Source organism: Lucilia sericata, unplaced genomic scaffold (assembly GCF_015586225.1).
Source record: "Lucilia sericata isolate MDLA Ls3-8-SP2 unplaced genomic scaffold, ASM1558622v1 Contig000652F_arrow, whole genome shotgun sequence".
NCBI classification, from domain to species: Eukaryota; Metazoa; Arthropoda; class Insecta; order Diptera; family Calliphoridae; genus Lucilia; species Lucilia sericata.
The window spans coordinates 236,038-259,462 of NW_023994658.1; the positions used below are offsets into that span (position 1 = coordinate 236,038).

Consider the following 23,425-nt stretch of genomic DNA (forward strand, 5'->3'; position numbering starts at 1 on the left):
GAATTGAAATATAAGAATAAGTTCTTTAAAATTTTAAAAGTTTTTAAACTTATGTAAATCGGTAAATCGGCAAAAAGGGGACAAATACATAATTCAAGGAAAGAATCCCTAAGGGACTAGTTTTGCTTGAGAGAGAATTATTTTTAAAGATCTAATTCAACTACTTGCAAAAGGAGGAGATTTACACAATCTTATGAAATTTCTCTAAAAAGAGCTAAATTGAATAAGAAAGGGCAAATAATTACATAACAATAGAATAAACTATGGGGTGGACCATGGTCCTTAATATAGTCTGTTCTATAGAAAAGACTATTATAATCTATTATATGGACTATAGAGCAGACTATGATTATATGGACTATAGAATACAATAGTCTCTAGCATAGTCCATAATATAGTGTAATCTATAGAACAGATTATAGATTGTGACAGTTTTCTTTCCTTTGGGATGTAGTTAACAGAAGACAATGTCTTTCAAAGTTTACCAAATATTAAGAAATTAATCTTAAAATTCCACTACCGAGAAAAGGGAAATGATAAATTAATTGCTACACCTTAATATAAAGTGTTGAAATAGGCAACCAATTAACGGTCTTTAGTTTGGTAATACCTTAAAAATAATTAAAAAAAATTAAAAATTTTTTATAAATTTCTTAAAAAATACAATATTTACCTAACATTTTGTTGCAGTTAGTTCTTTTTATAAAGTTTTCCAATAATAAATAACAAAATATTTCCTTGAAATGTTGTATTTTGTTGACGAATTGGTTAAGAACAGGCGGCAGCAGTCGAAGAATTGGAAATTTTCTATTTTCTTTAATATTTTTTTTTTTTTTCAATTTCTTGCGGCTTTTTTTTCGTGTGTGTGCAGTTGCTCTTAATACCGGCGTTTGGGGTGGCGGCAGTGATAGTATAAAATTAATTTAAATTTTAACCTAATTTTGATAAAATTTTTAAAAAATTAAGACGCAAAAAAAATAAACACACACATTTTTTTTGACGTTGTCGTTGATGAAAAAGAAGAAGAAAAATAATAACAGCAGCAAGAAACACACAAATCTGAGCAAAATTACACAAACAAACAAACATAAACATGTTAAAGAAAAGAAACAACAACAACAAACATATTAACTATAAACCAAACTCTCTTTATAATAAAGGTGCTAAAATGTGGGGTTATATTTTTGTTGTTGTTTTCATTATTATTTGTTGTGCTCTGTTATTATTTTGTTTCTCTTCCAAATCAAAACAACTCAAAAAAAAATATAAAAATGATGTAAAAAATGTACAAGATTATTCACTTTGTAAGAAAAGAAAAAAACGTGGACAATATAAACGCGTAATATTTTATTTATATTTTTTAACAAAATTAAATTTTAATTTATTTATTTTTTTTAATGAAACCCAAAATATAAGTGAGATAGATCATTAACTCACACAAAAACTCTCTTTTTTTACACATTCCCTTGCAGAAGAATTGGCACTTTTTTAAAAAATACAAATTTTAACAAAATTCACTTTTTTCTTTTTAATTAAACATTTGATTTCACAATTTTGAAAATTTCATTGAAAGAAAAATTTAACTTTAAGACAGAAAACGCGTGTTTTGTGAAAAAAAATGAAATAAAAACGACGACATACGGCCCGGTTTGTCGTGTTTTTTATTTATTTTACTTTTTTTAAGTTTTATTTAGTGAAGACCACACTGCTTGTGGAAAAAAAGCTCCGTCTTCGTTCTTAGTAGACATTAGAATGAATTGAAATATTAAAATGAAAAAAATAAAGCGACAGAAAACAGGGATTTCCCCTCCCCCTCACCGCTTTCAAATCCCCTATGCAAGAAATAAAAAAACTACGACTACAATGAACTACATTTGAAAAAAAAAAAAAAAACAAAGTATTAACAGCCAAATGTAAAAAACAATGAGGAAGGTGGTTGAGAGAGAGGGGGAGGGGGTATTGTTAGCAGTGTTGTTAGTAGTAGTAGTCACAGTCACAGCAGCCAGCCAAACAGCCGGCTAGAGTAATAGGCAAAATCTAGCAAAATAGAAATAAAAAACCATGCGGTTTTATGTATAAAACAGAGAGATAAAAGACTGAATTCTTTAAAAATGTAAATAAAACGACATTTTATATCAAATCAAATAAAATTTCATAGGAATAAAAATAGACGAAGAAGAAATTTTTACTTTTTCCAATTTATTTAGATATATTCTGTAACTGATAGAAGAGGACTTTTAACCCCCTTTCAACTCATATCAACTGTATAACACCAAAGTCTGCTCTATAGCGTGTTCTATAGTTCTGACTATAGTCCAGACTTATAGTCTGCTCTATAGTCCAAACTATAGTCTACTTTATAGTTCAGACTACAGTCTGCTCTACAGTTCAGTATATAGTCTGCTCTATAGTCCAGACTATAATCTGCTCAATAGTCCAAACTATAGTCTGATCTATAGACCAAACTATAGTCTGATCTATAGACCAAACTATAGTCTGCTTTATAGTCCAGACTATAGTCTGCTCTATAGTCCAGACTGTAGTTTGCTCTCTAGTCCCGACTATAGGCTGCTCTGTAGTCCAGACTGTAGTCTGCTCTAAAGTCCAGACAATAGTCTACTCTATAGCCCCTGATATGGACTGCTCTAGTTCAGATTATACTCTAGTCTATAGTCCTGACTATAGTCTGCTCTATAGTCCTGACTATAGTCTGCTCTATAGTCCTGACTATAGTCTGCTCTATAGTCCTGACTATAGTCTGCTCTATAGTGCTGACTATAGTCTACTCTATAGTCCTGACTGTAGTCTGCTCTACACTCTTGACTATAGTATGCTCTATAGTCCTGACTATAGTCTGCTCTATAGTCCACAGTGTACTCTGCTTTATAATCCAGACTATAGTCTGGTCTATAGTACTGGCTATAGTATCCTCTATAATCTAGACTATAGTCTGCTCTTTATTCCCGACTATGGTCTGCTCTATAGTCCAGACTGTAGACTACTCTTTAGTCCAGACTATAGTCTGCTCTATAGTCCAGACTGTAGTCTGCTGTTTAGTCCAGACTATAGTTCAAACTATGTCTGTTCTATAGTCCAGACAATAGTCAGCTCTATAGTCCAGACTATAATCTAATCTATAGGTTGCTTTTAAGCCCAATATATGGTCCAGACTATATGCTATGGTCCAGACTATAGTCTATTCTATAGTCCAATTTATTCGATAGTACAGAGTAGACTAGTCTATTCTATAGCCCCGACTTTAGTTTATTCCTTCGGTTAAAAAAAAGAAGAGAATTTTTTAATTTTTAAACAATCAGAAGAGAAATTTCAATGAATCTTATCAATGATTAATAAGTATCCAAATACCATTTGTCTAAAGATTATATTCTTTTAAATAACTTTTTTAACATTTACGATTTAGTTTTTTCTGTCTATGACCAGCAGAAAAAACAACAAAAACATTAGATTAGAAAAAAATACAAGAAAAAAACAGCAGAAATAGTTTTTTTTTTTTGTACAACAAAAATATATAAGTTTATTGTTGTTATTGCTCATTAGTTTTCAACGCTATAATTGTTATTGTTGTGTCTAGCGTAAAAAATTATAAAGTACAAGAGCAAATAAAAAACTAAAACAAACAAAACGAAAAAAGAGAGACTTATAAAAAAAGCCACAGTAATATTATAAAAATATTTAAAAACATTACTTATCTTTTAAAATAAAACCTTATTTTAATTACTTCTTTCATTACATATTGTACTCACATCTGGCTACTTTCTAAAACATATTTAAGGTAAAAATATTAGCTCCCACACCACTGTATTGTTTTGCCTCCCCTCTCTCTCTGAACAAAACACTTTTATTTACATGGGAATGTTAAACTAACATAATGTTTTTATTATATTAACATTACTATGCGACGCATTTATGTTAGACAAACGAGAGGTGGGTGAGGTTTACTAATGCTGTTTGTTTGTTGTTGTTTGCATGTTAAAACTAGTCTAGTTTGGTAGCCCACCAGAGGAGGGAGTATGGGTATTTTAAAAGAGTATGTATTTTATTTGTATATGTACGTGTATATAAGAATGTATGGCGTATAATGTTAATAGACATACATATGAATGTACAAAAGAAACAAAATATAATTAAAGAAAAAAAAGAAATACATAATGTAAAGAAATGGAAAATTACAAAACACATGGCAATCAAAAATATTACAAATAATTATAATAATAATCACTGTTGCCAATTTGACGTTTTTTCCCATCAAATCTGACATTTTGAAATATGTACCTATCAATTGAGGAAATATACATTTTAGCGTTTAACGGGAAATTTGGAGATTTTTCCCCCGCGTTTGGAGATTTCTGGCGTTTTTTATGAAGTTGAATTAGGTATTTGCAATAAATACTGATAATTTGTAGACGGGAAACTGCTTTTAATTTTGAAAAATTTTCTAATAGACTTTTTTTTCTTTAAAAATAATTTTCAATAAAGAAGAATTTTTTAAAAAATGTTAAAATTTGAAATTAAATTAACTTTAATTTTAATATTATTCAAAATAATCCAAAAAAATCAATTTATTACTTCTTTTTTGTCTATGTTTTTTTCTATTTCTCTTTCTGTCGCTATTATTTCGCTATAGTAAATTGGTCGTGTGCGGAAACTATTTTTAATAGTTCGTTTAATCATAGACGACGACACACTCCCTAATTGTTGTTGTTAAAATATATTTTTAATTTAACATTTTATGTTGTATTTTTTCCTCATGTATGAGCTGGCTTATTTGGGGCGTTTGGTTCGATATTGCACAGTGGGGGTGAATTCACAAAATAATGGAAAAATCTCATACATAATACTTCCAGGGCTAAAGAAAGCAAAAAATTTCGCCAATTTTATGGTCTACTACTAGTAGATTTATTTAACTTTTAATTACAAAACTTAAAATTGTAAATTATCTAATATGTATGTACTTTATAAATTCTTCCACAGTTTAACTCTGTCTCGTTTTTATAGTTTTTATTTTTAATTTTAGTTTACACTACTCTATTATTAATTGAATAATTAAAATATTGTGTTTGTTTTAATTAAATATTCTGTTAACGTTTTTGTTTATAATATAAAGTTTATAATTTATATTTTTTATGCATTTATAGGAAATAGTTTTAAAATGCCTATTAAAGCGTAATTAAAATCTAAACAGATTTTTGTTTTTTTTTCTTCTTTGTTTAATGAAATGTGAGAATAAATAATAAAAATATTAAATAATAATGTTTGGAAACACTGCAATCAAATAGAAAATAATAATATTTATTACATAACAATAATACACAGAAAAAAGTTTGAGCATAAATAATATGAACAGCTTTCATTGACTAAAGTTAATAGTATTTAAGAATAAGTTCCTAAATTGTATGAATTTTTTCATTTTTATTTTTTAAACAAAATCTAGAAGCCTTGACTTAAAAAATTAAAAATTTTCTTTCTATTTTTCTATTTGTTAAAAAATGTTTGAAATTTTCTTTGGAAAATTTTTTATTTCTTTATGATTTTTAGATTGAAAACAATGAAAATGCGCGTAACTTGCAGGATTGTCTGAAGAATGGATGTTTAGTTATATTGCTGATGTTTTTTTATTTCATATTTTGTTTTCCAATATTTTTATTTATTTTTCATAAAAATTCGCTAATTATTATTATTTTATTTTCTAAAAAAATTGAACATTGGATATTTATTGCAATGTGGATATTTATTGCAATTTTTTATGAAAATCAAAGAAAATAAGTAAGAAAAACCAAAAAGTTCATTCATGTACAAATTCATACAGTTTATGAACTTTTAATATTCCGAATGAAAATGGTTTGGGAAAAAAAGTCATGTTTGATTCATACAATTTATTACAAAATTCATTCTAGTTATGTATTATTTTTTTCTGTGTATGTAGTGGCTTTTCTAATCTTTAGTATCATTAACTTTACTACAGAAGTCTGTACAAGATTTCTTCATACATATGTATTAGAAATTGCAAAAATGTTCAGTTCTAGTTCATGTATAGTTCTAGGTCAGTTATAGTTTCTAGTCAGTTCTAGTTCAGTTCTAGTTCGGTTCTAGTTCAGTTCTGTTCAGTTCTCGTTCAGTTCTATGTTCAGTTCTAGTTCAAGTTCTAGTTCAGTTCTAGTTCAGTTCTAGTTCAGTTCTAGTTCAGTTCCTAGTTCAGTTCTAGTTCAGTTCTAGTTCAGTTCTAGTTCAGTTCTAGTTCAGTTCTAGTTCAGCTCTAGTTCAGTTCTAGTTCCCAGTTCTATTTCAGTTCTATTCAGTTCTAGTTCAGTTCTGTTCAGTTCTAGTTCAGTTCTAGTTCAAGATCCTAGTTCAGTTCTAGTTCAGTTGCATAGTTCAGTTCGTAGTTCAGTTCTAGTTCAGTTTCTAGTTCAGTCTAGTTCAGTTCTAGTCAGTTCTAGTCAGTTCTAGTTCAGTTCTAGTTCAGTTTCTCGTTCAGTTCTAGTTTCAGTTCTAGTTTCAGTTCTAGTTTTCAGTTCTAGTTTTCAGTGCTAGGTCAGTTCTAGTTCAGTTTAGTAGTTCCTTTAGTTCAGTTCTTAGTGCCAGTTCTAGTTCAGTTCAGTTCAGTTCTAGTTCTAGTTCAGTTCTAGTTCAGTTCTAGTTCAGTTCTAGTTCAGTTCTAGTTCAGTTCTAGTTCAGTTCTAGTTCAGTTCTAGTTCAGTTCTAGTTCAGTTCTAGTTCAGTTCTAGTTCAGTTCTAGTTCAGTTCTAGTTCAGTTCTAGTTCAGTTCTAGTTCAGTTCTAGTTCAGTTCTAGTTCAGTTCTAGTTCAGTTCTAGTTCAGTTCTAGTTCAGTTCAGTTCTAGTTCAGTTCTAGTTCAGTTCTTGTTCAGTTCTAGGTTTCTAGTCAGTTCTAGTTCAGTTCTAGTTCAGTTCTAGTTCTGTTCTAGTTCAGTTCTAGTTCAGTTCTAGTTCAGTTCTAGTTCTAGTTCAGTTCTAGTTCAGTTCTAGTTCAGTTCTAGTTCAGTTCTAGTTCAGTTCTAGTTCAGTTCTAGTTCAGTTCTAGTTCAGTTCTAGTTCAGTTTCTAGTTCAGTTCTAGTTCAGTTCTAGTTCAGTTCTAGTTCAGTTCTAGTTCAGTTCTAGTTCAGTTCTAGTTCAGTTCTAGTTCAGTTCTAGTTCAGTTCTAGTTCAGTTCTAGTTCAGTTCTAGTTCAGTTCTAGTTCAGTTCTAGTTCAGTTCTAGTTCAGTTCTAGTTCAGTTCTAGTTCAGTTCTAGTTCAGTTCTAGTTCAGTTCTAGTTCAGTTCTAGTTCAGTTCTAGTTCAGTTCTAGTTCAGTTCTAGTTCAGTTCGAGTTCAGTTCTAGTTCAGTTCTAGTTCAGTTCTAGTTCAGTTCTAGTTCAGTTCTAGTTCAGTTCTAGTTCAGTTCTAGTTCAGTTCTAGTTCAGTTCTAGTTCTGTTCTAGTTCTGTTCTAGTTCAGTTCTAGTTCAGTTCTAGTTCAGTTCTAGTTCAGTTCTAGTTCAGTTCTAGTTCAGTTCTAGTTCAGTTCTAGTTCAGTTCAGTTCTAGTTCAGTTCTAGTTCAGTTCTAGTTCAGTTCTAGTTCAGTTCTAGTTCAGTTCTAGTTCAGTTCTAGTTCAGTTCTAGTTCAGTTCTAGTTCAGTTCTAGTTCAGTTCTAGTTCAGTTCTAGTTCAGTTCTAGTTCAGTTCTAGTTCAGTTCTAGTTCAGTTCTAGTTCAGTTCTAGTTCTGTTCTAGTTCAGTTCTAGTTCAGTTCTAGTTCAGTTCTAGTTCAGTTCTAGTTCAGTTCTAGTTCTGTTCTAGTTCAGTTCTAGTTCAGTTCTAGTTCAGTTCTAGTTCAGTTCTAGTTCAGTTCTAGTTCAGTTCTAGTTCAGTTCTAGTTCAGTTCTAGTTCAGTTCTAGTTCAGTTCTAGTTCAGTTCTAGTTCAGTTCTAGTTCAGTTCTAGTTCAGTTCTAGTTCAGTTCTAATTCAGTTCTAGTTCAGTTCTAGTTCTGTTCTAGTTCAGTTCTAGTTCAGTTCTAGTTCAGTTCTAGTTCAGTTCTAGTTCTGTTCTAGCTCAGTTCTAGTTCAGTTCTAGTTCAGTTCTAGTTCAGTTCTAGTTCAGTTCTAGTTCAGTTCTAGTTCAGTTCTAGTTCAGTTCTAGTTCAGTTCTAGTTCAGTTCTAGTTCAGTTCTAGTTCAGTTCTAGTTTTCAGTTCTAGTTCAGTTCTAGTTCAGTTCTAGTTCAGTTCTAGTTCAGTTCTAGTTCAGTTCTAGTTCAGTTCTAGTTCAGTTCTAGTTCAGTTCTAGTTCAGTTCTAGTTCAGTTCTAGTTCAGTTCTAGTTCAGTTCTAGTTCAGTTCTAGTTCAGTTCTAGTTCAGTTCTAGTTCAGTTCTAGTTCAGTTCTAGTTCAGTTCTAGTTCAGTTCTAGTTCAGTTCTAGTTCAGTTCTAGTTCAGTTCTAATTCAGTTCTAGTTCAGTTCTAGTTCTGTTCTAGTTCAGTTCTAGTTCAGTTCTAGTTCAGTTCTAGTTCAGTTCTAGTTCTGTTCTAGCTCAGTTCTAGTTCAGTTCTAGTTCAGTTCTAGTTCAGTTCTAGTTCAGTTTCTAGTTCAGTTCTAGTTCAGTTCTAGTTCAGTTCTAGTTCAGTTCTAGTTCAGTTCTAGTTCTGTTCTAGTTCAGTTCTAGTTCAGTTCTAGTTCAGTTCTAGTTCAGTTCTAGTTCAGTTCTAGTTCAGTTCTAGTTCAGTTCTAGTTCAGTTCTAGTTCAGTTCTAGTTCAGTTCTAGTTCAGTTCTAGTTCAGTTCTAGTTCAGTTCTAGTTCAGTTCTAGTTCAGTTCTAGTTCAGTTCTAGTTCAGTTCTAGTTCAGTTCTAGTTCAGTTCTAGTTCAGTTCTTACACATTTTAAATGAAAAATTTCAATGTCCATAATATTTTAGAAAATTTATCAATACCTATATAAAATTTTCTTAAAAAAATTTAATTCACAAAATTTTCGAATATGTACATATTTAAAAGAAATTTGAAAACGTTTACTAAGAAAAGTATTCGTGGTTATAAAATTCCATGTTTCCATGCCTGAGTTTCCCTGTTACATATTTAAAAATATCCTCTCAATCTGTTGATTTTTTTCCTTCTCACATAAACTGAGAATTCCAACATAATGACATGCAAAAAAAAAAACAGAATATTTTCTGATCAGGGGGAGTTAGTGGGGGATAAACTGTAAAAATTAAATATGTACAGAAAAAAACTTAAACACAAGAAAATAAAAATATAAAAGAAGAAAAGTAAAGAAAAAAAAAAGACCGGTACAACCACGCAATTTTTAGGTTGAAATATATGTTTGAGTGTGTGTTTGTGTTTATATAAAAAGCTTTTATGTACATGTGTTTACGTTTGTTGCTTCTTCTTCTTGTTTTGTTATACAAAAACAAAAAAAAGAAAACAATCAAAATATCACGTAGGCCAAAAAAAGTAAATACATGAATCCAAAACAACGAAAAATGATAAAGAAGAATTATGAAAAAAAGACCAAAATAAAACTTAAGACAAAACAATAATAGAAAACATATGAAGAGAAGTTTTGTTTTAGAAAATAAAACATAGAAAAACAAATAGTATAAAACCCAGCAGCAGAAATACACAAATAAAGAAAGAATTATTAAAATATAAAATGAAGGCAAAATGAAAGAAAACAAAACTTTATCGTATGATTTTTATAAAAACAAGGTTTTTTATTTTTGTTGTTTTTTACTGCAATAAAAACAAGAGAAAATGACAAAAAAGAGAGTTTTTTTTTCGCAGAGAAACAAAACAAAAACCGTAAAAATAATAACAATAACAATTATAATATGAACGAATGAATTAGTGGCTACTTTAAAAACCCCTACAATTACCTTAATTTATTATAATAAAAATAAATACATAAAATTCTTTTAATTAACAATTGTTTAATTTTTTATGCAAATTTTTAGTAAAAGAATTTGAAAAATGGAAAACATTTTGTAAATACATAATATGAACAATTATGAATAGAAATGTACTAGCTCAAATTCGAAGCAATTACCAAACAAATGTCTTTTTGGATTCAGTTTCAGTTCTTTTCACTTATAGTTTAGTTCTGGTTCAGTTCTGATTCAATTCCAGTTCAGCACTAGTTTAGTTCTAGTTCAGTTCTGGTTCAGATCTAGTTCAGTTCTAGTTTAGTTCTAGTTCAGTTCTATTTCAGTTCTAGTTCAGTTCTAGTTCAGTTCTAGTTCAGTTCTAGTTCAGTTCTAGTTCAGTTCTAGTTCAGTTCTAGTTCAGTTCTAGTTCCAGTTCAGTTCTAGTTCAGTTCTAGTTCAGTTCTAGTTCAGTTCTAGTTCAGTTCTAGTTCAGTTCTAGTTCAGTTCTAGTTCTGTTCTAGTTCAGTTCTAGTTCAGTTCTAGTTCAGTTCTAGTTCTAGTCAGTTCTAGTTCAGTTCTAGTTCAGTTCTAGTTCAGTTCTAGTTCAGTTCTAGTTCAGTTAGTTCAGTTCTAGTTCAGTTCTAGTTCAGTTCTAGTTCAGTTCTAGTTCAGTTCTAGTTCAGTTCTAGTTCAGTTCTAGTTCAGTTCTAGTTCAGTTCTAGTTCAGTTCTAGTTCAGTTCTAGTTCAGTTCTAGTTCAGTTCTAGTTCATTTCAGTTCTAGTTCAGTTTCTAGTTCAGTTCTAGTTCAGTTCTATTTCAGTTCTAGTTCAGTTCTAGTTCAGTTCATAGTTCAGTTCTAGTTCAGTTCTAGTTCAGTTCTAATTCAGTTCTAGTTCAGTTCTAGTTCAGTTCTAGTTCAGTTCTAGTTCAGTTCTAGTTCAGTTCTAGTTCAGTTCTAGTTCAGTTCTAGTTCAGTTCTAGTTCAGTTCTAGTTCAGTTCTAGTTCAGTTCTAGTTCAGTTCTAGTTCAGTTCTAGTTCAGTTCTAGTTCAGTTCTAGTTCAGTTCTAGTTCGTTCTAGTTCAGTTCTAGTTCAGTTCTAGTTCAGTTCTAGTTCAGTTCTAGTTCAGTTCTAGTTCAGTTCTAGTTCAGTTCTAGTTCAGTTCTAGTTTCAGTTCTAGTTCAGTTCTAGTTCAGTTCTAGTTCAGTTCTAGTTCAGTTCTAGTTCAGTTCTAGTTCAGTTCTTAGTTAGTTCAGTTCTAGTTCAGTTCTAGTTCAGTTCTAGTTCAGTTCTAGTTCAGTTCTAGTTCAGTTCTAGTTCAGTTCTAGTTCAGTTCTAGTTCAGTTCTAGTTCAGTTCTAGTTCAGTTCTAGTTCAGTTCTAGTTCAGTTCTAGTTCAGTTCTAGTTCAGTTCTAGTTCAGTTCTAGTTCAGTTCTAGTTCAGTTCTAGTTCAGTTCTAGTTCAGTTCTAGTTCAGTTCTAGTTCAGTTCTAGTTCAGTTCTAGTTCAGTTCTAGTTCAGTTCTAGTTCAGTTCTAGTTCAGTTCTAGTTCAGTTCTAGTTCAGTTCTAAGTTCTAGTTCTAGTTCAGTTCTAGTTCAGTTCTAGTTCAGTTTCTAGTTCAGTTCTAGTTCAGTTCTAGTTCAGTTCTAGTTCAGTTCTAGTTCAGTTCTAGTTCAGTTCTAGTTCAGTTCTAGTTCAGTTCTAGTTCAGTTCTAGTTCAGTTCTAGTTCAGTTCTAGTTCAGTCTAGTTCAGTTCTAGTTCAGTTCTAGTTCAGTTCTAGTTCAGTTCTAGTTCAGTTCTAGTTCAGTTCTAGTTCAGTTCTAGTTCAGTTCTAGTTCAGTCAGTTCTAGTTCAGTTCTAGTTCAGTTCTAGTTCAGTTCTAGTTCAGTTCTAGTTCAGTTCTAGTTCAGTTCTAGTTCAGTCTAGTTCAGTTCTAGTTCAGTTCTAGTTCAGTTCTAGTTCAGTTCTAGTTCAGTTCTGGTTCAGTTATACATATTTTAGTTATAGTTCAATTCTAGTTCAGTTGTGGCTTAGTTCTAGTTCTATTATAGTACTAGTTCGGTTCTACTTTAGTTCTAGTTCAGTCCAAATCCAGTTCTAATTCAATTCTTGTTCAATTCTAGTTGAGTTCTCGTTTAGATGAGATTTTAAACTTTAAAATGCAAATAATTTCTAACCAAATTTGTTACATTTTTAAGACCACTTCCTTTATAAGAAAATATGGTCAAAACAACAACACTCATTCTTAACTTTAAAAAATGTCAATAATATTCAAACCTAATAAATCTACAAATTTAAACGCCTTAATACAAATTCCTTCTTGAAAATACAAAAAAAAATTGTATAAAATTATTTAAAAATATTTGTTGCAAAAAACTAACCACAACACCTCAAGCCTTAAATAGAATCATAACAAAAAATTAAGACATAAACAAGAAACCACCACTGAGTGGTCTAATTTCATGTAAGTATGGGAGTCCATGTAAGAAACACCTTCTGTGGTGTTATTTTTCTTAAATTCATAAACAAACAAATGATGCAATCATCAATAACAATTTTATATAGATTTGTTCAATAATAAAAAACAAATAAGAAATTCCACAAAACAAACAAGATTTCTTAAAAGATAAGAAAGACCTTTAAAAAATTTATTTAGAATCCGTTAAAAATAAATAAAAATCTAAATTTCACCAAAAATAAACAAATCTAATCGGACATTTTGATGCCGAAAAAAACCAGTATTAACAGTGGTGGAAAAATAAATAGCACACTCTGTAAGTTCGCAAAAACAGGGGCAAAGTTAGTATACGTTAGCTTTCTTGTTCGTCGTGATATGCCAAAATTCCAAAAAAGAAATAAACGATAAATTTTACTCGATTGCTCATGACGTAATTTGTTCAGCTTACTTCGAGAGTTCTAGTTCTAGTTTAGGTCTAGTTTAGTTCTAGTTCAGTTCTAGTTCAGTTCTAGTTCAGTTCTAGTTCAGTTCTAGTTCAGTTCTAGTTCAGTTCTAGTTTCAGTTCTAGTTCAGTTCTAGTTCAGTTCTAGTTCAGTTCTAGTTCAGTTCTAGTTCATTCAGTTCTAGTTCAGTTCTAGTTCAGTTCTAGTTCAGTTCTAGTTCAGTTCTAGTTCAGTTCTAGTTCAGTTCTAGTTCAGTTCTAGTTCAGTTCTAGTTCAGTTCTAGTTCAGTTCTAGTTCAGTTTCTAGTTCAGTTCTAGTTCAGTTCTAGTTCAGTTCTAGTTCAGTTCTAGTTCAGTTCTATTCAGTTCTAGTTCAGTTCTAGTTCAGTTCTAGTTCAGTTCTAGTTCAGTTCTAGTTCAGTTCTAGTCTAGTTCAGTTCTAGTTCAGTGTCTAGTTCAGTTCTAGTTCAGTTCTAGTTCAGTTCTAGTTCAGTTCTAGTTCAGTTCTAGGTCAGTTCTAGTCATTAGTTCAGTTCTAGTCTAGTTCAGTTCTAGTTCAGTTCTAGTTCAGTTCTAGTTCAGTTCTAGTTCAGTTCTAGTTCAGTTCTAGTTCAGTTCTAGTTCAGTTCTAGTTCATTCAGTTCTAGTTCAGTTCTAGTTCTATTCAGTTCTAGTTCTATTTCAGTTCTAGTTCTATTTCAGTTCTGTTTCAGTTCTAGTTCAGTTCTACTTCATTCTTTTTTAAATCTCTAAAAGGATTTAAGTTTTTTTTCAAATTTTCTTTTCTATTAAGAGGTAAAATTTTTAAAAAATTTCCATACAATTTTATTATTGTTAAAATTTTGTTTAAATGTTTTATAATAAACAATCATTATTAAAGCAAACAATTTGGGAATTAAATTAAAATATTTAATTGCATTTAATTGATTTATTTAAAAACAATTTCCGTAAAGGAAAACAATTAACATAAAGAAAAAAATCTTAAAAAAAAAAACAATTTTAAAGAAATTATTTTGAAAAAAGAGACAATTAAGTATAAAATTTAAATTTTATTTCTTAATAAGATTATGACGCATTTTGCGTTTTGCCAACATCAAAAAAAAAGCAAAAATATAAAAAAAAACTGTATAAAAACGGCATTAAAACGAATGAATGCGTTCGACGTCGGTCGTTGTTGTACATGAATACTTTTTTTCAGCATTATATTGATTTTTTCCACAGTGGATGGATGGATGGATAAAAATGTATTTATGAGAATGTGTAGTAAGTGTATCTGAATGTAATACATTTTATATGTGAGTGCAAGTAGTAGTTGTTGTAGTTTGCTGTTTGTTGTTCGGGGTTTATATTGAAAACAACAACAAAATTCTACTAAATATGTATATAGTATAGAAGAATAAAATGTTGTTGAATGTTTTTAACAGCTTTGTTGTATTTAATTTCATTGTTGCTGTTTTTGTTGTAGTATTTTTGCAAAAGTGCAATAAACGTCATCAAGGTCATAATGAGAGTGCAGCCAGCAGTCAGTGCGAGAATGCAGTCGTCAGTCAGTCAGTCAGCCAGCCAGTGTATTTTTTTACAAAGTCAACCATCAGTAGTTGTTTGTTGTCGTCAGTATTTATTCTACAAATCTTACCTCTAAATTAAACAATATGTATAAAAACAAGTATAGAACCAAAAGTACAGTGAAAAAAATACCAATTAGATTTATTTTAGTTACAAAAAGCAACAACAACAACTTACATCAGCCATAACAACTTAAGCTGCTGCTGCCAGCAGAAAACAACTATATACTGCATTTAATAAAATGTTATAATAATGAAATTTAAAACGCGGTCATTTGAGTTTGTTTACATTTTCTTAATGAAAGAATATTGAATTTTCTAAAAGTTTTTTTATTTTTTGTTTAGGTTAAGTTTCATTTTACAGTTTTTTCTCTCAAATTTATTTATATTTAAGTGTTTATTACTTTTAAATAGAAATATTTATGATATGACTCATGTTTTTTTATCTTTAAAATATAATTTTTAAATCTTTCCACTAAATTAAAAATTTTACTAAAATTAATTTTATGGCTTTTTGTCTGTAGTATATGTTTTTTTTTTTGCATTTGACTCATGTCTATTAAATTTAGCAAAATTTCAACAAAACACCACGTACATAAGTACCTATTTAAATAGACAAAGTATTTGGCTAATTATTACTATTAAAAATAGACATTTGAATCTTCAGTTCTAGTTTTGTTCTAGTACGCATCTAGTTCAGTTTTATTTCAGTTCTAGTTCTGTTCTACTTCTGTTCTACTTCTGTTCTAGTACGCATCTAGTTCTGTTCTAGTTCTGTTCTAGTTCTGTTCTAGTTCTGTTCTAGTTCTGTTCTGTTCTGTTCTAGTTCTAGTTCTGTTCTGTTCTAGTTCTGTTCTAGTTCTGTTCTAGTTCTGTTCTAGTTCTGTTCTAGTTCTGTTCTAGTTCTGTTCTTAGTCCGTTCTAGTTCTGTTCTAGTCTTTGTTCTAGTTCTGTTCTAGTTCTGTTCTAGTTCTGTTCTAGTTCTGTTCTAGTTCGGTTCTAGTTCTGTTCTAGTTCTGTTCTAGTTCTTAGTTTGTCTAGTTCATGTTCTAGTTCTGTTATAGTTCGTTCTAGTTCTGTTCTAGTTCTGTTCTAGTTCTGTTCTAGTTCTGTTCTAGTTCTGTTCCTAGTTCTGTTCTAGTTCTGTCTAGTTCTGTTCTAGTTCTGTTCTAGTTCTGTCTAGGTCTGTTCGGTTCTGTTTCTAGTTCTGTTCTAGTTCTGTTCTAGTCTGTTCTAGTTCTGTTCTAGTTCTGTTCTAGTTCTGTTCTAGTTCTGTTCCAGTTCTGTTCTAGTTCTGTTCTAGTTCTGTTCTAAGTTCTGTTCTAGTTCTGTTCTAGTCTGTTCTTAGTTCTGTTCTAGTTCTGTTCTAGTTCTGTTCAGTTCTGTTCTAGTTCTGTTCTAGTTCTGTTCTAGTTATGTTCTGTTCTGTTCTAGTTCTGTTCTAGTTCTGTTCTAGTTCTGTTCTAGTTCTGTTCTAGTTCTGTTCTAGTTCTTTCTAGTTCTGTTCTAGTTCTGTTCTAGTTCTGTTCTAGTTCTGTTCTAGTTTCTGTTCTAGTTCTGTTCTAGTTCTGTTCTAGTTCTGTTCTAGTTCTGTTCTAGTCTGTTCTAGTTCTGTTCTGTTCTAGTTATGTTCTAGTTCTGTTCCAGTTCTGTTCTAGTTCTGTTCTAGTTCTGTTCTAGTTCCGTTCTAGTTAAGTTCTAGTTCAATTCAAGTTTACTTCTTCAGATGTAGTTTAGTTCTAGTATATGTAGTTAATTTCAATTTATACACTAGCAAAGTTAATTAAACTTTTTCCGAGAAAATCAATGAAAAAGAAAACATTTATTTCAACTTTCAGTGTTATGCACATCACAAACAGACCTGACTATGCTATTTTCCATTAAAAAATAACTAAAAACAACTCTTGCCTCCCTCTTTTCTCTTTTCATTTGAAACTTAAATTTAAAACCTTCTAGAATATTGTATGTTTTTAGCCGGAAAACGAAGAAAATTAAAACATCGAATGCATGAAAAACGCATGTTTTTTCTAAGAATTTTGTTTTAATTTTAAATTTTTTACTTAACCATAGGAAAGTTTTCAGCCAAAGCAACAGCCAAAAAAAAAAAAATATAAAAATTTAAATGTGAATTTTCACAAATACCTACATACAAATATACAAAGTGAACAGCAAAAATTTATTTATAATAGCAAACAATTGAAAACAAATAGAAAAAAAAAACTAGAGCACAAAGAAATTAAATTTAATATTGGGTGAGGTTTGCAAAAATTAAAGATAAAAGCGAACATAAAATACAAATAATTGTATGACAAAACGAAAGCGATAAAATATAATAATAAGTGAGATAATAATTTTAGAAATAAACAAAAAATGTAATAATGAAAGAAATATTAGAAAAATTCAACAAATTTCACTTAATCAAAAGTTTTTAAGTAATTTTATGAAATAACAAATAAAGCCTTTTAAAAGAAGTTTAAACAATCAAGAAATATATTATATTAGTTCAACAACTAGTTCTAGAATGCATGATTATAGCCTGTGTTAGTTCTATTCTAAGTTTTTTTTTTACAAATTAAAAAAAAATAATTTTATATAAATTTTTTTATTTGTAAATTTTTACAAAAAATTTAAATTTTTGCAATAAATAGATATAAAAAAAATAATTTTTAAATAGCATTTTACTTCAGTTCTAGTTCAGTTCTAGTTCAATTCTAGTTCAGTTCTAGTTCAGTTCTAGTTCAGTTCTAGTTCAGTTCTAGTTCAGTTCTAGTTCAGTTCTAGTTCAGTTCTAGTTCAGTTCTAGTTCAGTTCTAGTTCAGTTCTAGTTCAGTTCTAGTTCAGTTCTAGTTCAGTTCTAGTTCAGTTCTAGTTCATTTCTAGTTCAGTTCTAGTTTTGTTCTAGTTCAGTTCAGTTCTAGATCAGTTCTAGATAAGTTCTAGTTCTAGTTCTAATTCAGTTCAGTTCTAGATCTGTTCTAGTTCAGTTCTGGTTCAGTTCTAGTTCAGTTCTAGTTCAGTTCTAGTTCGGTTCTAGTACAGTTCTAGTTTAGTTCTAGTTCAGTTCTAGTTCAGTTCCAGTTCAGTTCTAGTTCAGTTCTAGTTCAGTTCTAGATCAGTTCTAGATCTGTTCTAGTTCAGTTCTAGTTCAGTTCTAGTTCAGTTCTAGTTCAGTTCTAGTTCAGTTCTAGTTCAGTTCTAGTTCAGTTCTAGTTCAGTTCTAGTTCAGTTCTAGTTCAGTTCTAGTTCAGTTCTAGTTCAGTTCTAGTTCAGTTCTAGTTCAGTTCTAGTTCAGTTCTAGTTCAGTTCTAGTTCAGTCTAGTTAAGTTCTAGTTCAGTTCTAGTTCAGTTCTAGTTCAGTTCTAGTTCAGTTCTAGTTCAGTTCTAGTTCAGTTCTAGTTCAGTTCTAGTTCAGTTCTAGTTCAGTTCTATTCAGTTCTAGTTCAGTTCTAGTTCAGTTCTAGTCTTCTAGTTCAGTTCTAGTTCAGTTCTAGTTCAGTTCTAGTTCAGTTCTAGTTCAGTTCTAGTTCAGTTCTAGTTCAGTTCTAGTTCAGTTCTAGTTCAGTTCTAGTTCAGTTCTAGTTCAGTTCTAGTTCAGTTCTAGTTCAGTTCTAGTTCAGTTCTAGTTCAGTTCTAGTTCAGTTCTAGTTCAGTTCTAGTTCAGTTCTAGTTCAGTTCTAGTTCAGTTCTAGTTCAGTTTCTAGTTCAGTTCTAGTTCAGTTCTAGTTCAGTTCTAGTTCAGTTCTAGTTCAGTTCTAGTTCAGTTCTAGTTCAGTTCTAGTTCAGTTCTAGTTCAGTTCTAGTTCAGTTCTAGTTCAGTTCTAGTTCAGTTCTAGTTCAGTTCTAGTTCAGTTCTAGTTCAGTTCTAGTTCAGTTCTAGTTCAGTTCTAGTTCATAGTTCTAGTTCTAGTTCAGTTTCTAGTTCAGTTCTAGTTCAGTTCTAGTTCAGTTCTAGTTCATGTTCTAGTTCAGTTCTAGTTCAGTTCTAGTTCAGTTCTAGTTCAGTTCTAGTTCAGTTTCTAGTCAGTTCTAGTTCAGTTCAAGTTCCGTTCTAGTTCAGTTGGAATTCGAGTTTCCCATGAAATTTCACAAAAACTGAATATATTTTTAAAAAATGTAAAAAACAGAAAATTTTCAATAAAAATTCCTAAAAAGTAGATATTTTGTTCTAAAAAGTTTGCTACAAAAAATTTAAAAATGAATGTTAAATGATTTCCTTAAAATTATAGGATTCGCTGCATTTAAAAATCATTAAATATTCCGCTTGCTTTCCAATTTTTTTTCAAAAATCAGTAGGTAACATACAGTGTCTCTCAAAGTATTCGAATTTAGGTAAACTATAAAAGAAACTAAATTTAATAATATATTTGTGTGCAAAAAAAAAAATTAATTTGTTATATTGTCTAGACAGTCCTTAGGTTTTGATATCACGCTTTTTAAAACTTGAAAAATTTACATTTACTTAAATTAATTTAGCTTTTTTTAAAAAAGTCCATAAAATTGCCTCACAAAAGTATACGAATTTTTCCTGTTGTTCATATTTGAGCATATTATACGAAACACAAATTTTAGAATCGACTGGTTTTTATGCTTTAAATTATTTTAGGGGTTACTATCAACCGAAATGATATATTTTTGGCCCATTTGGTCCACAATTTTTGGGGATTTGTACCCTCTTTTTATGTAATACCATTAAAATGGCGATTTTTGGCAATATTTGTAGTATTTTCTCTTTTTTTCCAGAGATAAGACCAAAGTTTGATATTGGGATTTAATAGACCCCTTGGAGTATCTAAAAATAGCATTTTTTGTTACAAAAATCTGTATTTAAACGATCCAAGATATATTATTGATATCATTATTCTGTCGCTAATTCAATATATTGGAACTTAAGTCCATTTTCATAATACTAGGGTAAAAAATTTTCGGGGAAAGTTTTCTTGTATATATTCTTGTAGATATCAGCTTTTATATATTTTAAGTTTTCAATGTATTGTGGAAGTGTACAACTCCAAAGCATGCCTCGAAGAAACACCATTCAATGGTAGTATCATTATTTTTTTATACCAATGACCTCCAGGCTACATGCCACTATATCATTATGGTCTAACTCAAAATATCGATATCTGTTTAAATATTGATTACTATGATCAAAATAAACCCAAAATTTTGGACTTACATTGTTATTGTAATGGGCAACATAAGCGTGAAAGTTACGAATAGTAAAAACTCAAATCTACTGTATAGGATGACGTTTTGTTAAGGCATGTTTGGAGTTGTATACCGATATATGTATTGAAAATTTAAAATATATTAGTGCTAATATGTACATGAATGTATACTAGCCAACTTTGTCGGAAAATAACGACCCTAGTGGTAAGAAAAGGGACTTTAGATCCATACAATTCAATTAGAAACAGAAGAACGATACCAAAAATACATCTTGGAACTTTTAAGTACAGATCCTTATAACAAAAATTATTATTTTTAGATACCTCAAAGGGTGTATTAAATCCCAATATTAAAGTTTGGGTTTACTTCAGAAAAAAAGGAAACAAAATTTGCAAATATGGTAAAAAATCGCCATTTTAATGATATTACATGAAAAGATGGTACAAATGCTCCAAAATTGTGGAACAAATGGGCCAAAAATATATAATTTCGGTCGATAGTAACCCCTTAACACAATTTTAAGCAAAAAACCACTCGATTATAATTTTTGTGTTTCGTATAATATGGTCATATATGAAATACAGGAAAAATTCGAATACTTTTGTGAGGCAATTTTATGGACTTTTTTTAAAAAAAGTTAAATCAATTTAGGTAATGTAATTCTTCCAAATTTTAAAGAGTGTGATATTATACCTTAGGACTCTCTAGACAATATAAGAAATTTAAATATTAATTTCACAAACAAAAAATATTATTAAATTATGTTTCTTTTAAGTACAACCAAATTCGAATACTTATGTGATACACTGTACCTATTAGGTTATAATTTCTAACAAAAATCAATTAATAAACATTTCCTGTAAAATTATTTATATTTTTTTAATTTTTTACACCAAAAATAAAATTTCAATAATAAAATCAACAAAATCCTTAATGAATCCTTAAATCTTTTAAATTTTTATTATAAATAATTAAAATTTACCTGAAGATTGACTGCAGCTGTTAACTGGTGTTGTATCATCCTGGATTAATATCATTAGAACAGGATGTTTTTGCTGTTGTATCTGTTGCTTTAACCGTAGATGATCCCACACCTGCAACATCAGTTGTACAAGAAACTGAGTCGTCAGTTGTCGAGGTATTTTCTTCAATAATCCTTTCAACCATTTTGGATTTTTTTTATTTAAAAATTTCAATCAAATCAAAATAAATGTTATTTTTTACAATTTTATAGTTAAGCAAATTAATTGTACTTATTTGTTTTTTTTTTTTTCAATAAGAATTTTCCGGTAAAAAAATTGTGTATAGAAACGTAGAATTTTTCATGTAAAAAGGAGAGAAAAACAAAAACACACTAAACAACACTAAAAGTGGCACAAACTTGACTGCTGCACTTCAATTCGTTGGTTATGTTGATTTTACACACTCTTTCGCTACTTTTTTCTATTTTCTGTTCAACAGTGTTTCTGTGGTTTGTTGTTGTTTTTACACTATTTTCCACAAATTAGAAAGACTTGTTTTTGTTTTTATGAAAGATTTTTGAACGATCAAAAGTAATGCAACACTGTGTCTTTTGTCTGATATCTGGTATTTTTTCCTTTTTTCTTTTTATAATGACAAAATTTCTTTATAGTTTTTTTGTTACACTCTTTCTACTTCTTTCTATTTTTCGCTCAATGCACTTTTTTCCTTCATACGCACTGCACTGTCTTCGTTTTGCTTCAATCTCTCTCAAATTACTGCAGCTGTTGTAACGGTTGGTTGTTTTTGTTTCTTCTTATTTTTTGTATTTCTTTCTACACTTTACTGCGCTCTTTCAAAATGGTGGCCTTTACAGAGCAGTTTTTTCTTTTTAGTTTTTTAACAACAATTTTTTTTTTTTTTCGTTTAAAGTTTTAGTTTTGTAATTTAATCAAATTTGCACTTATTTAAATGTTATTTTTGTGGTTGTAGAAATTTTAAACGTTTTTCTTTTTATTGTTTTGTTTATAAAAGTAGTTTTTGTTTGTTTGTTTGAAAATACAACAAAAAACGTTGACTTTAGCTTCTCAGTTGACGTTGCTGTTGAGCAGCATACAATTGCGCAGCATTTACAAATAATTTGCAAAAATCCTAACCTAAAATTCTTTAAAAACTTTTAAGAATTCTAAGGTTTTGTGGTTAAATATCATTAATTTTCTAGAAAATTTTACAATTTTCTTAAAATTTCAATTCCAGCTGTGTGAAAGAAAAAAAAAAACTTTCCTTTGCTGGTTGCTGTTAGCAGTAGGGATGTTATCGGTGGCAGAGAGAAAAAAAAAAGCTGCGCTGCAAATGACGCTGCTTTTCTGTATTCCTTTTAGGGCTTTCAAATTGTTTGCTGCTACTGCTGCCGGAGCTGCGTAGGAATTCTATTTTTAGTTAAAAAAAATAATAAATTTTCTTCCTTTTTATCCTTTAATGGTTTCAATCCGCAGATTGTTTCACCTGGTAGCTATTGCAATTCATAAGAATTTCTGTTTTTTGCGTTTAGTTGGATTTTTTTCTCGCTTTTGTTTTTTTTACAAATAATTAATTAATTAATCATCACATTGAATTTAGGTTGTGGGGGCATATCAGAGAAAGAAATTGCTTCCTTTCCTTGATTTGTTGTTATTGTAAATAATAAAAAAAGCTGCTGATGCTGCTGCTGAGTACAAGTTGGTTGATTGGTTGACGTAGTCGTTGGTTGTTTTTTTGTTGGATTTTTCTGCGTTGTAACTTAAAAAAAAACATTCGCTAAAAGTAGCGGACAAAAGCCGTTTTCTTTGCGTTTTTTCGCTGTTGTTAATTGCTTTTTCGTTAGCTACCTCTCCATTTTCCACGCAATCCAGTTGATGATGAAATTCCGACTGAAAAAGCAGTCGGTAAATGAATATCAACGAGCTTAATTTATTTATTGTGTGCAGAGTTGTAAATAATAGTAGCAATATTTGCTACCATTAGCTCGTTTCTTTCTTTTTTATTCTTTTTTCTATTATATAACCAGAGACCTGCGCCGATCGGCTGACAGCCGGCTAAGCCGAGCCGCCGATAAATTTAAAAAGCCGCCGCCGCCGAAAAAAATTTCGGCTCCAGTCGGCTTAAATGCAGCCGCCGTTTTATGTATGTAATAATAATAAAAACTAAAAATATGAAAATATTACTTTTTTATATTGCTTAAAAATTATTAAAAATAAATTTAAAAAATATAATATTTATATATTTTTACTTGGGTAGACTTAAAACCTTTACTTTTTTATTTTTGCAATATGGTAACATTAAAAACTCTTTTTTGTTTTCGGCGAATGGGGTAACACTTTTAACTGTACGTTATTTTTTTTATGAGCTAAAAGAAATCAAACCAAAATGGCGAGCCAAAAAATTACAAATTTTTTTCAAAATAATAATGTTTTAAATGAATCCAATTCAGAATCAGATTCCGATGACGACTTGGCTGTGTTTAATGGATTAGATAAAGATATTAATGAATATGAAAAAATATTATCAAGTAAAAACCAAATAAAAGAAAAAAGTAAAATAGTTTTAACAAAGAAATCCTCAGGAGGATCAGTGGTTTGGCACTATTTTGGTCAATTGGTGATTGCGAACAAAGCCTATGTTAAAAAAAGTTCCAACTATGCAAAGTTTGCTTTGATGAGACTCCCATGCGACTAAAGGGGTGAGTAAATGTATTATTTCTAGGAAGGAAGTAAAATACAAATTTGAAAGTGACTGGGAACCATTGGAATTAAAGAAATTTCCAATTTAATTAGATTGTCTACATTTCAAATGAGATTTTTTTCTAAATCAAGACGAAATAATTTCAGATTCGGCGTTTCCACCTCTACCACAAACCTATGCAATCATTTAAGAAGTGCACACGGTATTGAGGTGAAATCAAAAATACGGAAACTTC

General features: G+C 30.0%; 1 protein-coding gene across 3 annotated transcripts in view; it reads right to left on the minus strand.

Annotated features, from left to right (window-relative positions):
- Positions 1 to 22,398, minus strand: part of LOC119607067 (probable serine/threonine-protein kinase fhkB) — a 41,788-nt gene extending 19,390 nt beyond the window's left edge. The window contains exons 1-2 of one of the 3 annotated variants that reach the window (XM_037960808.1): positions 1,438 to 1,749; positions 674 to 935 (exon numbers count right to left, since the gene is read on the minus strand). In XM_037960808.1, coding sequence (XP_037816736.1) covers positions 674 to 680 — 7 coding nt within the window. In that variant the 5' untranslated portion in view covers positions 681 to 935; positions 1,438 to 1,749. Of the gene's footprint in view, positions 1 to 673; positions 936 to 1,437; positions 1,750 to 20,491 lie in introns of those variants that run through there. The other 2 variants (XM_037960809.1, XM_037960807.1) reach the window with 2 other exon arrangements.
- Positions 22,399 to 23,425: the final 1,027 nt, after the last annotated feature.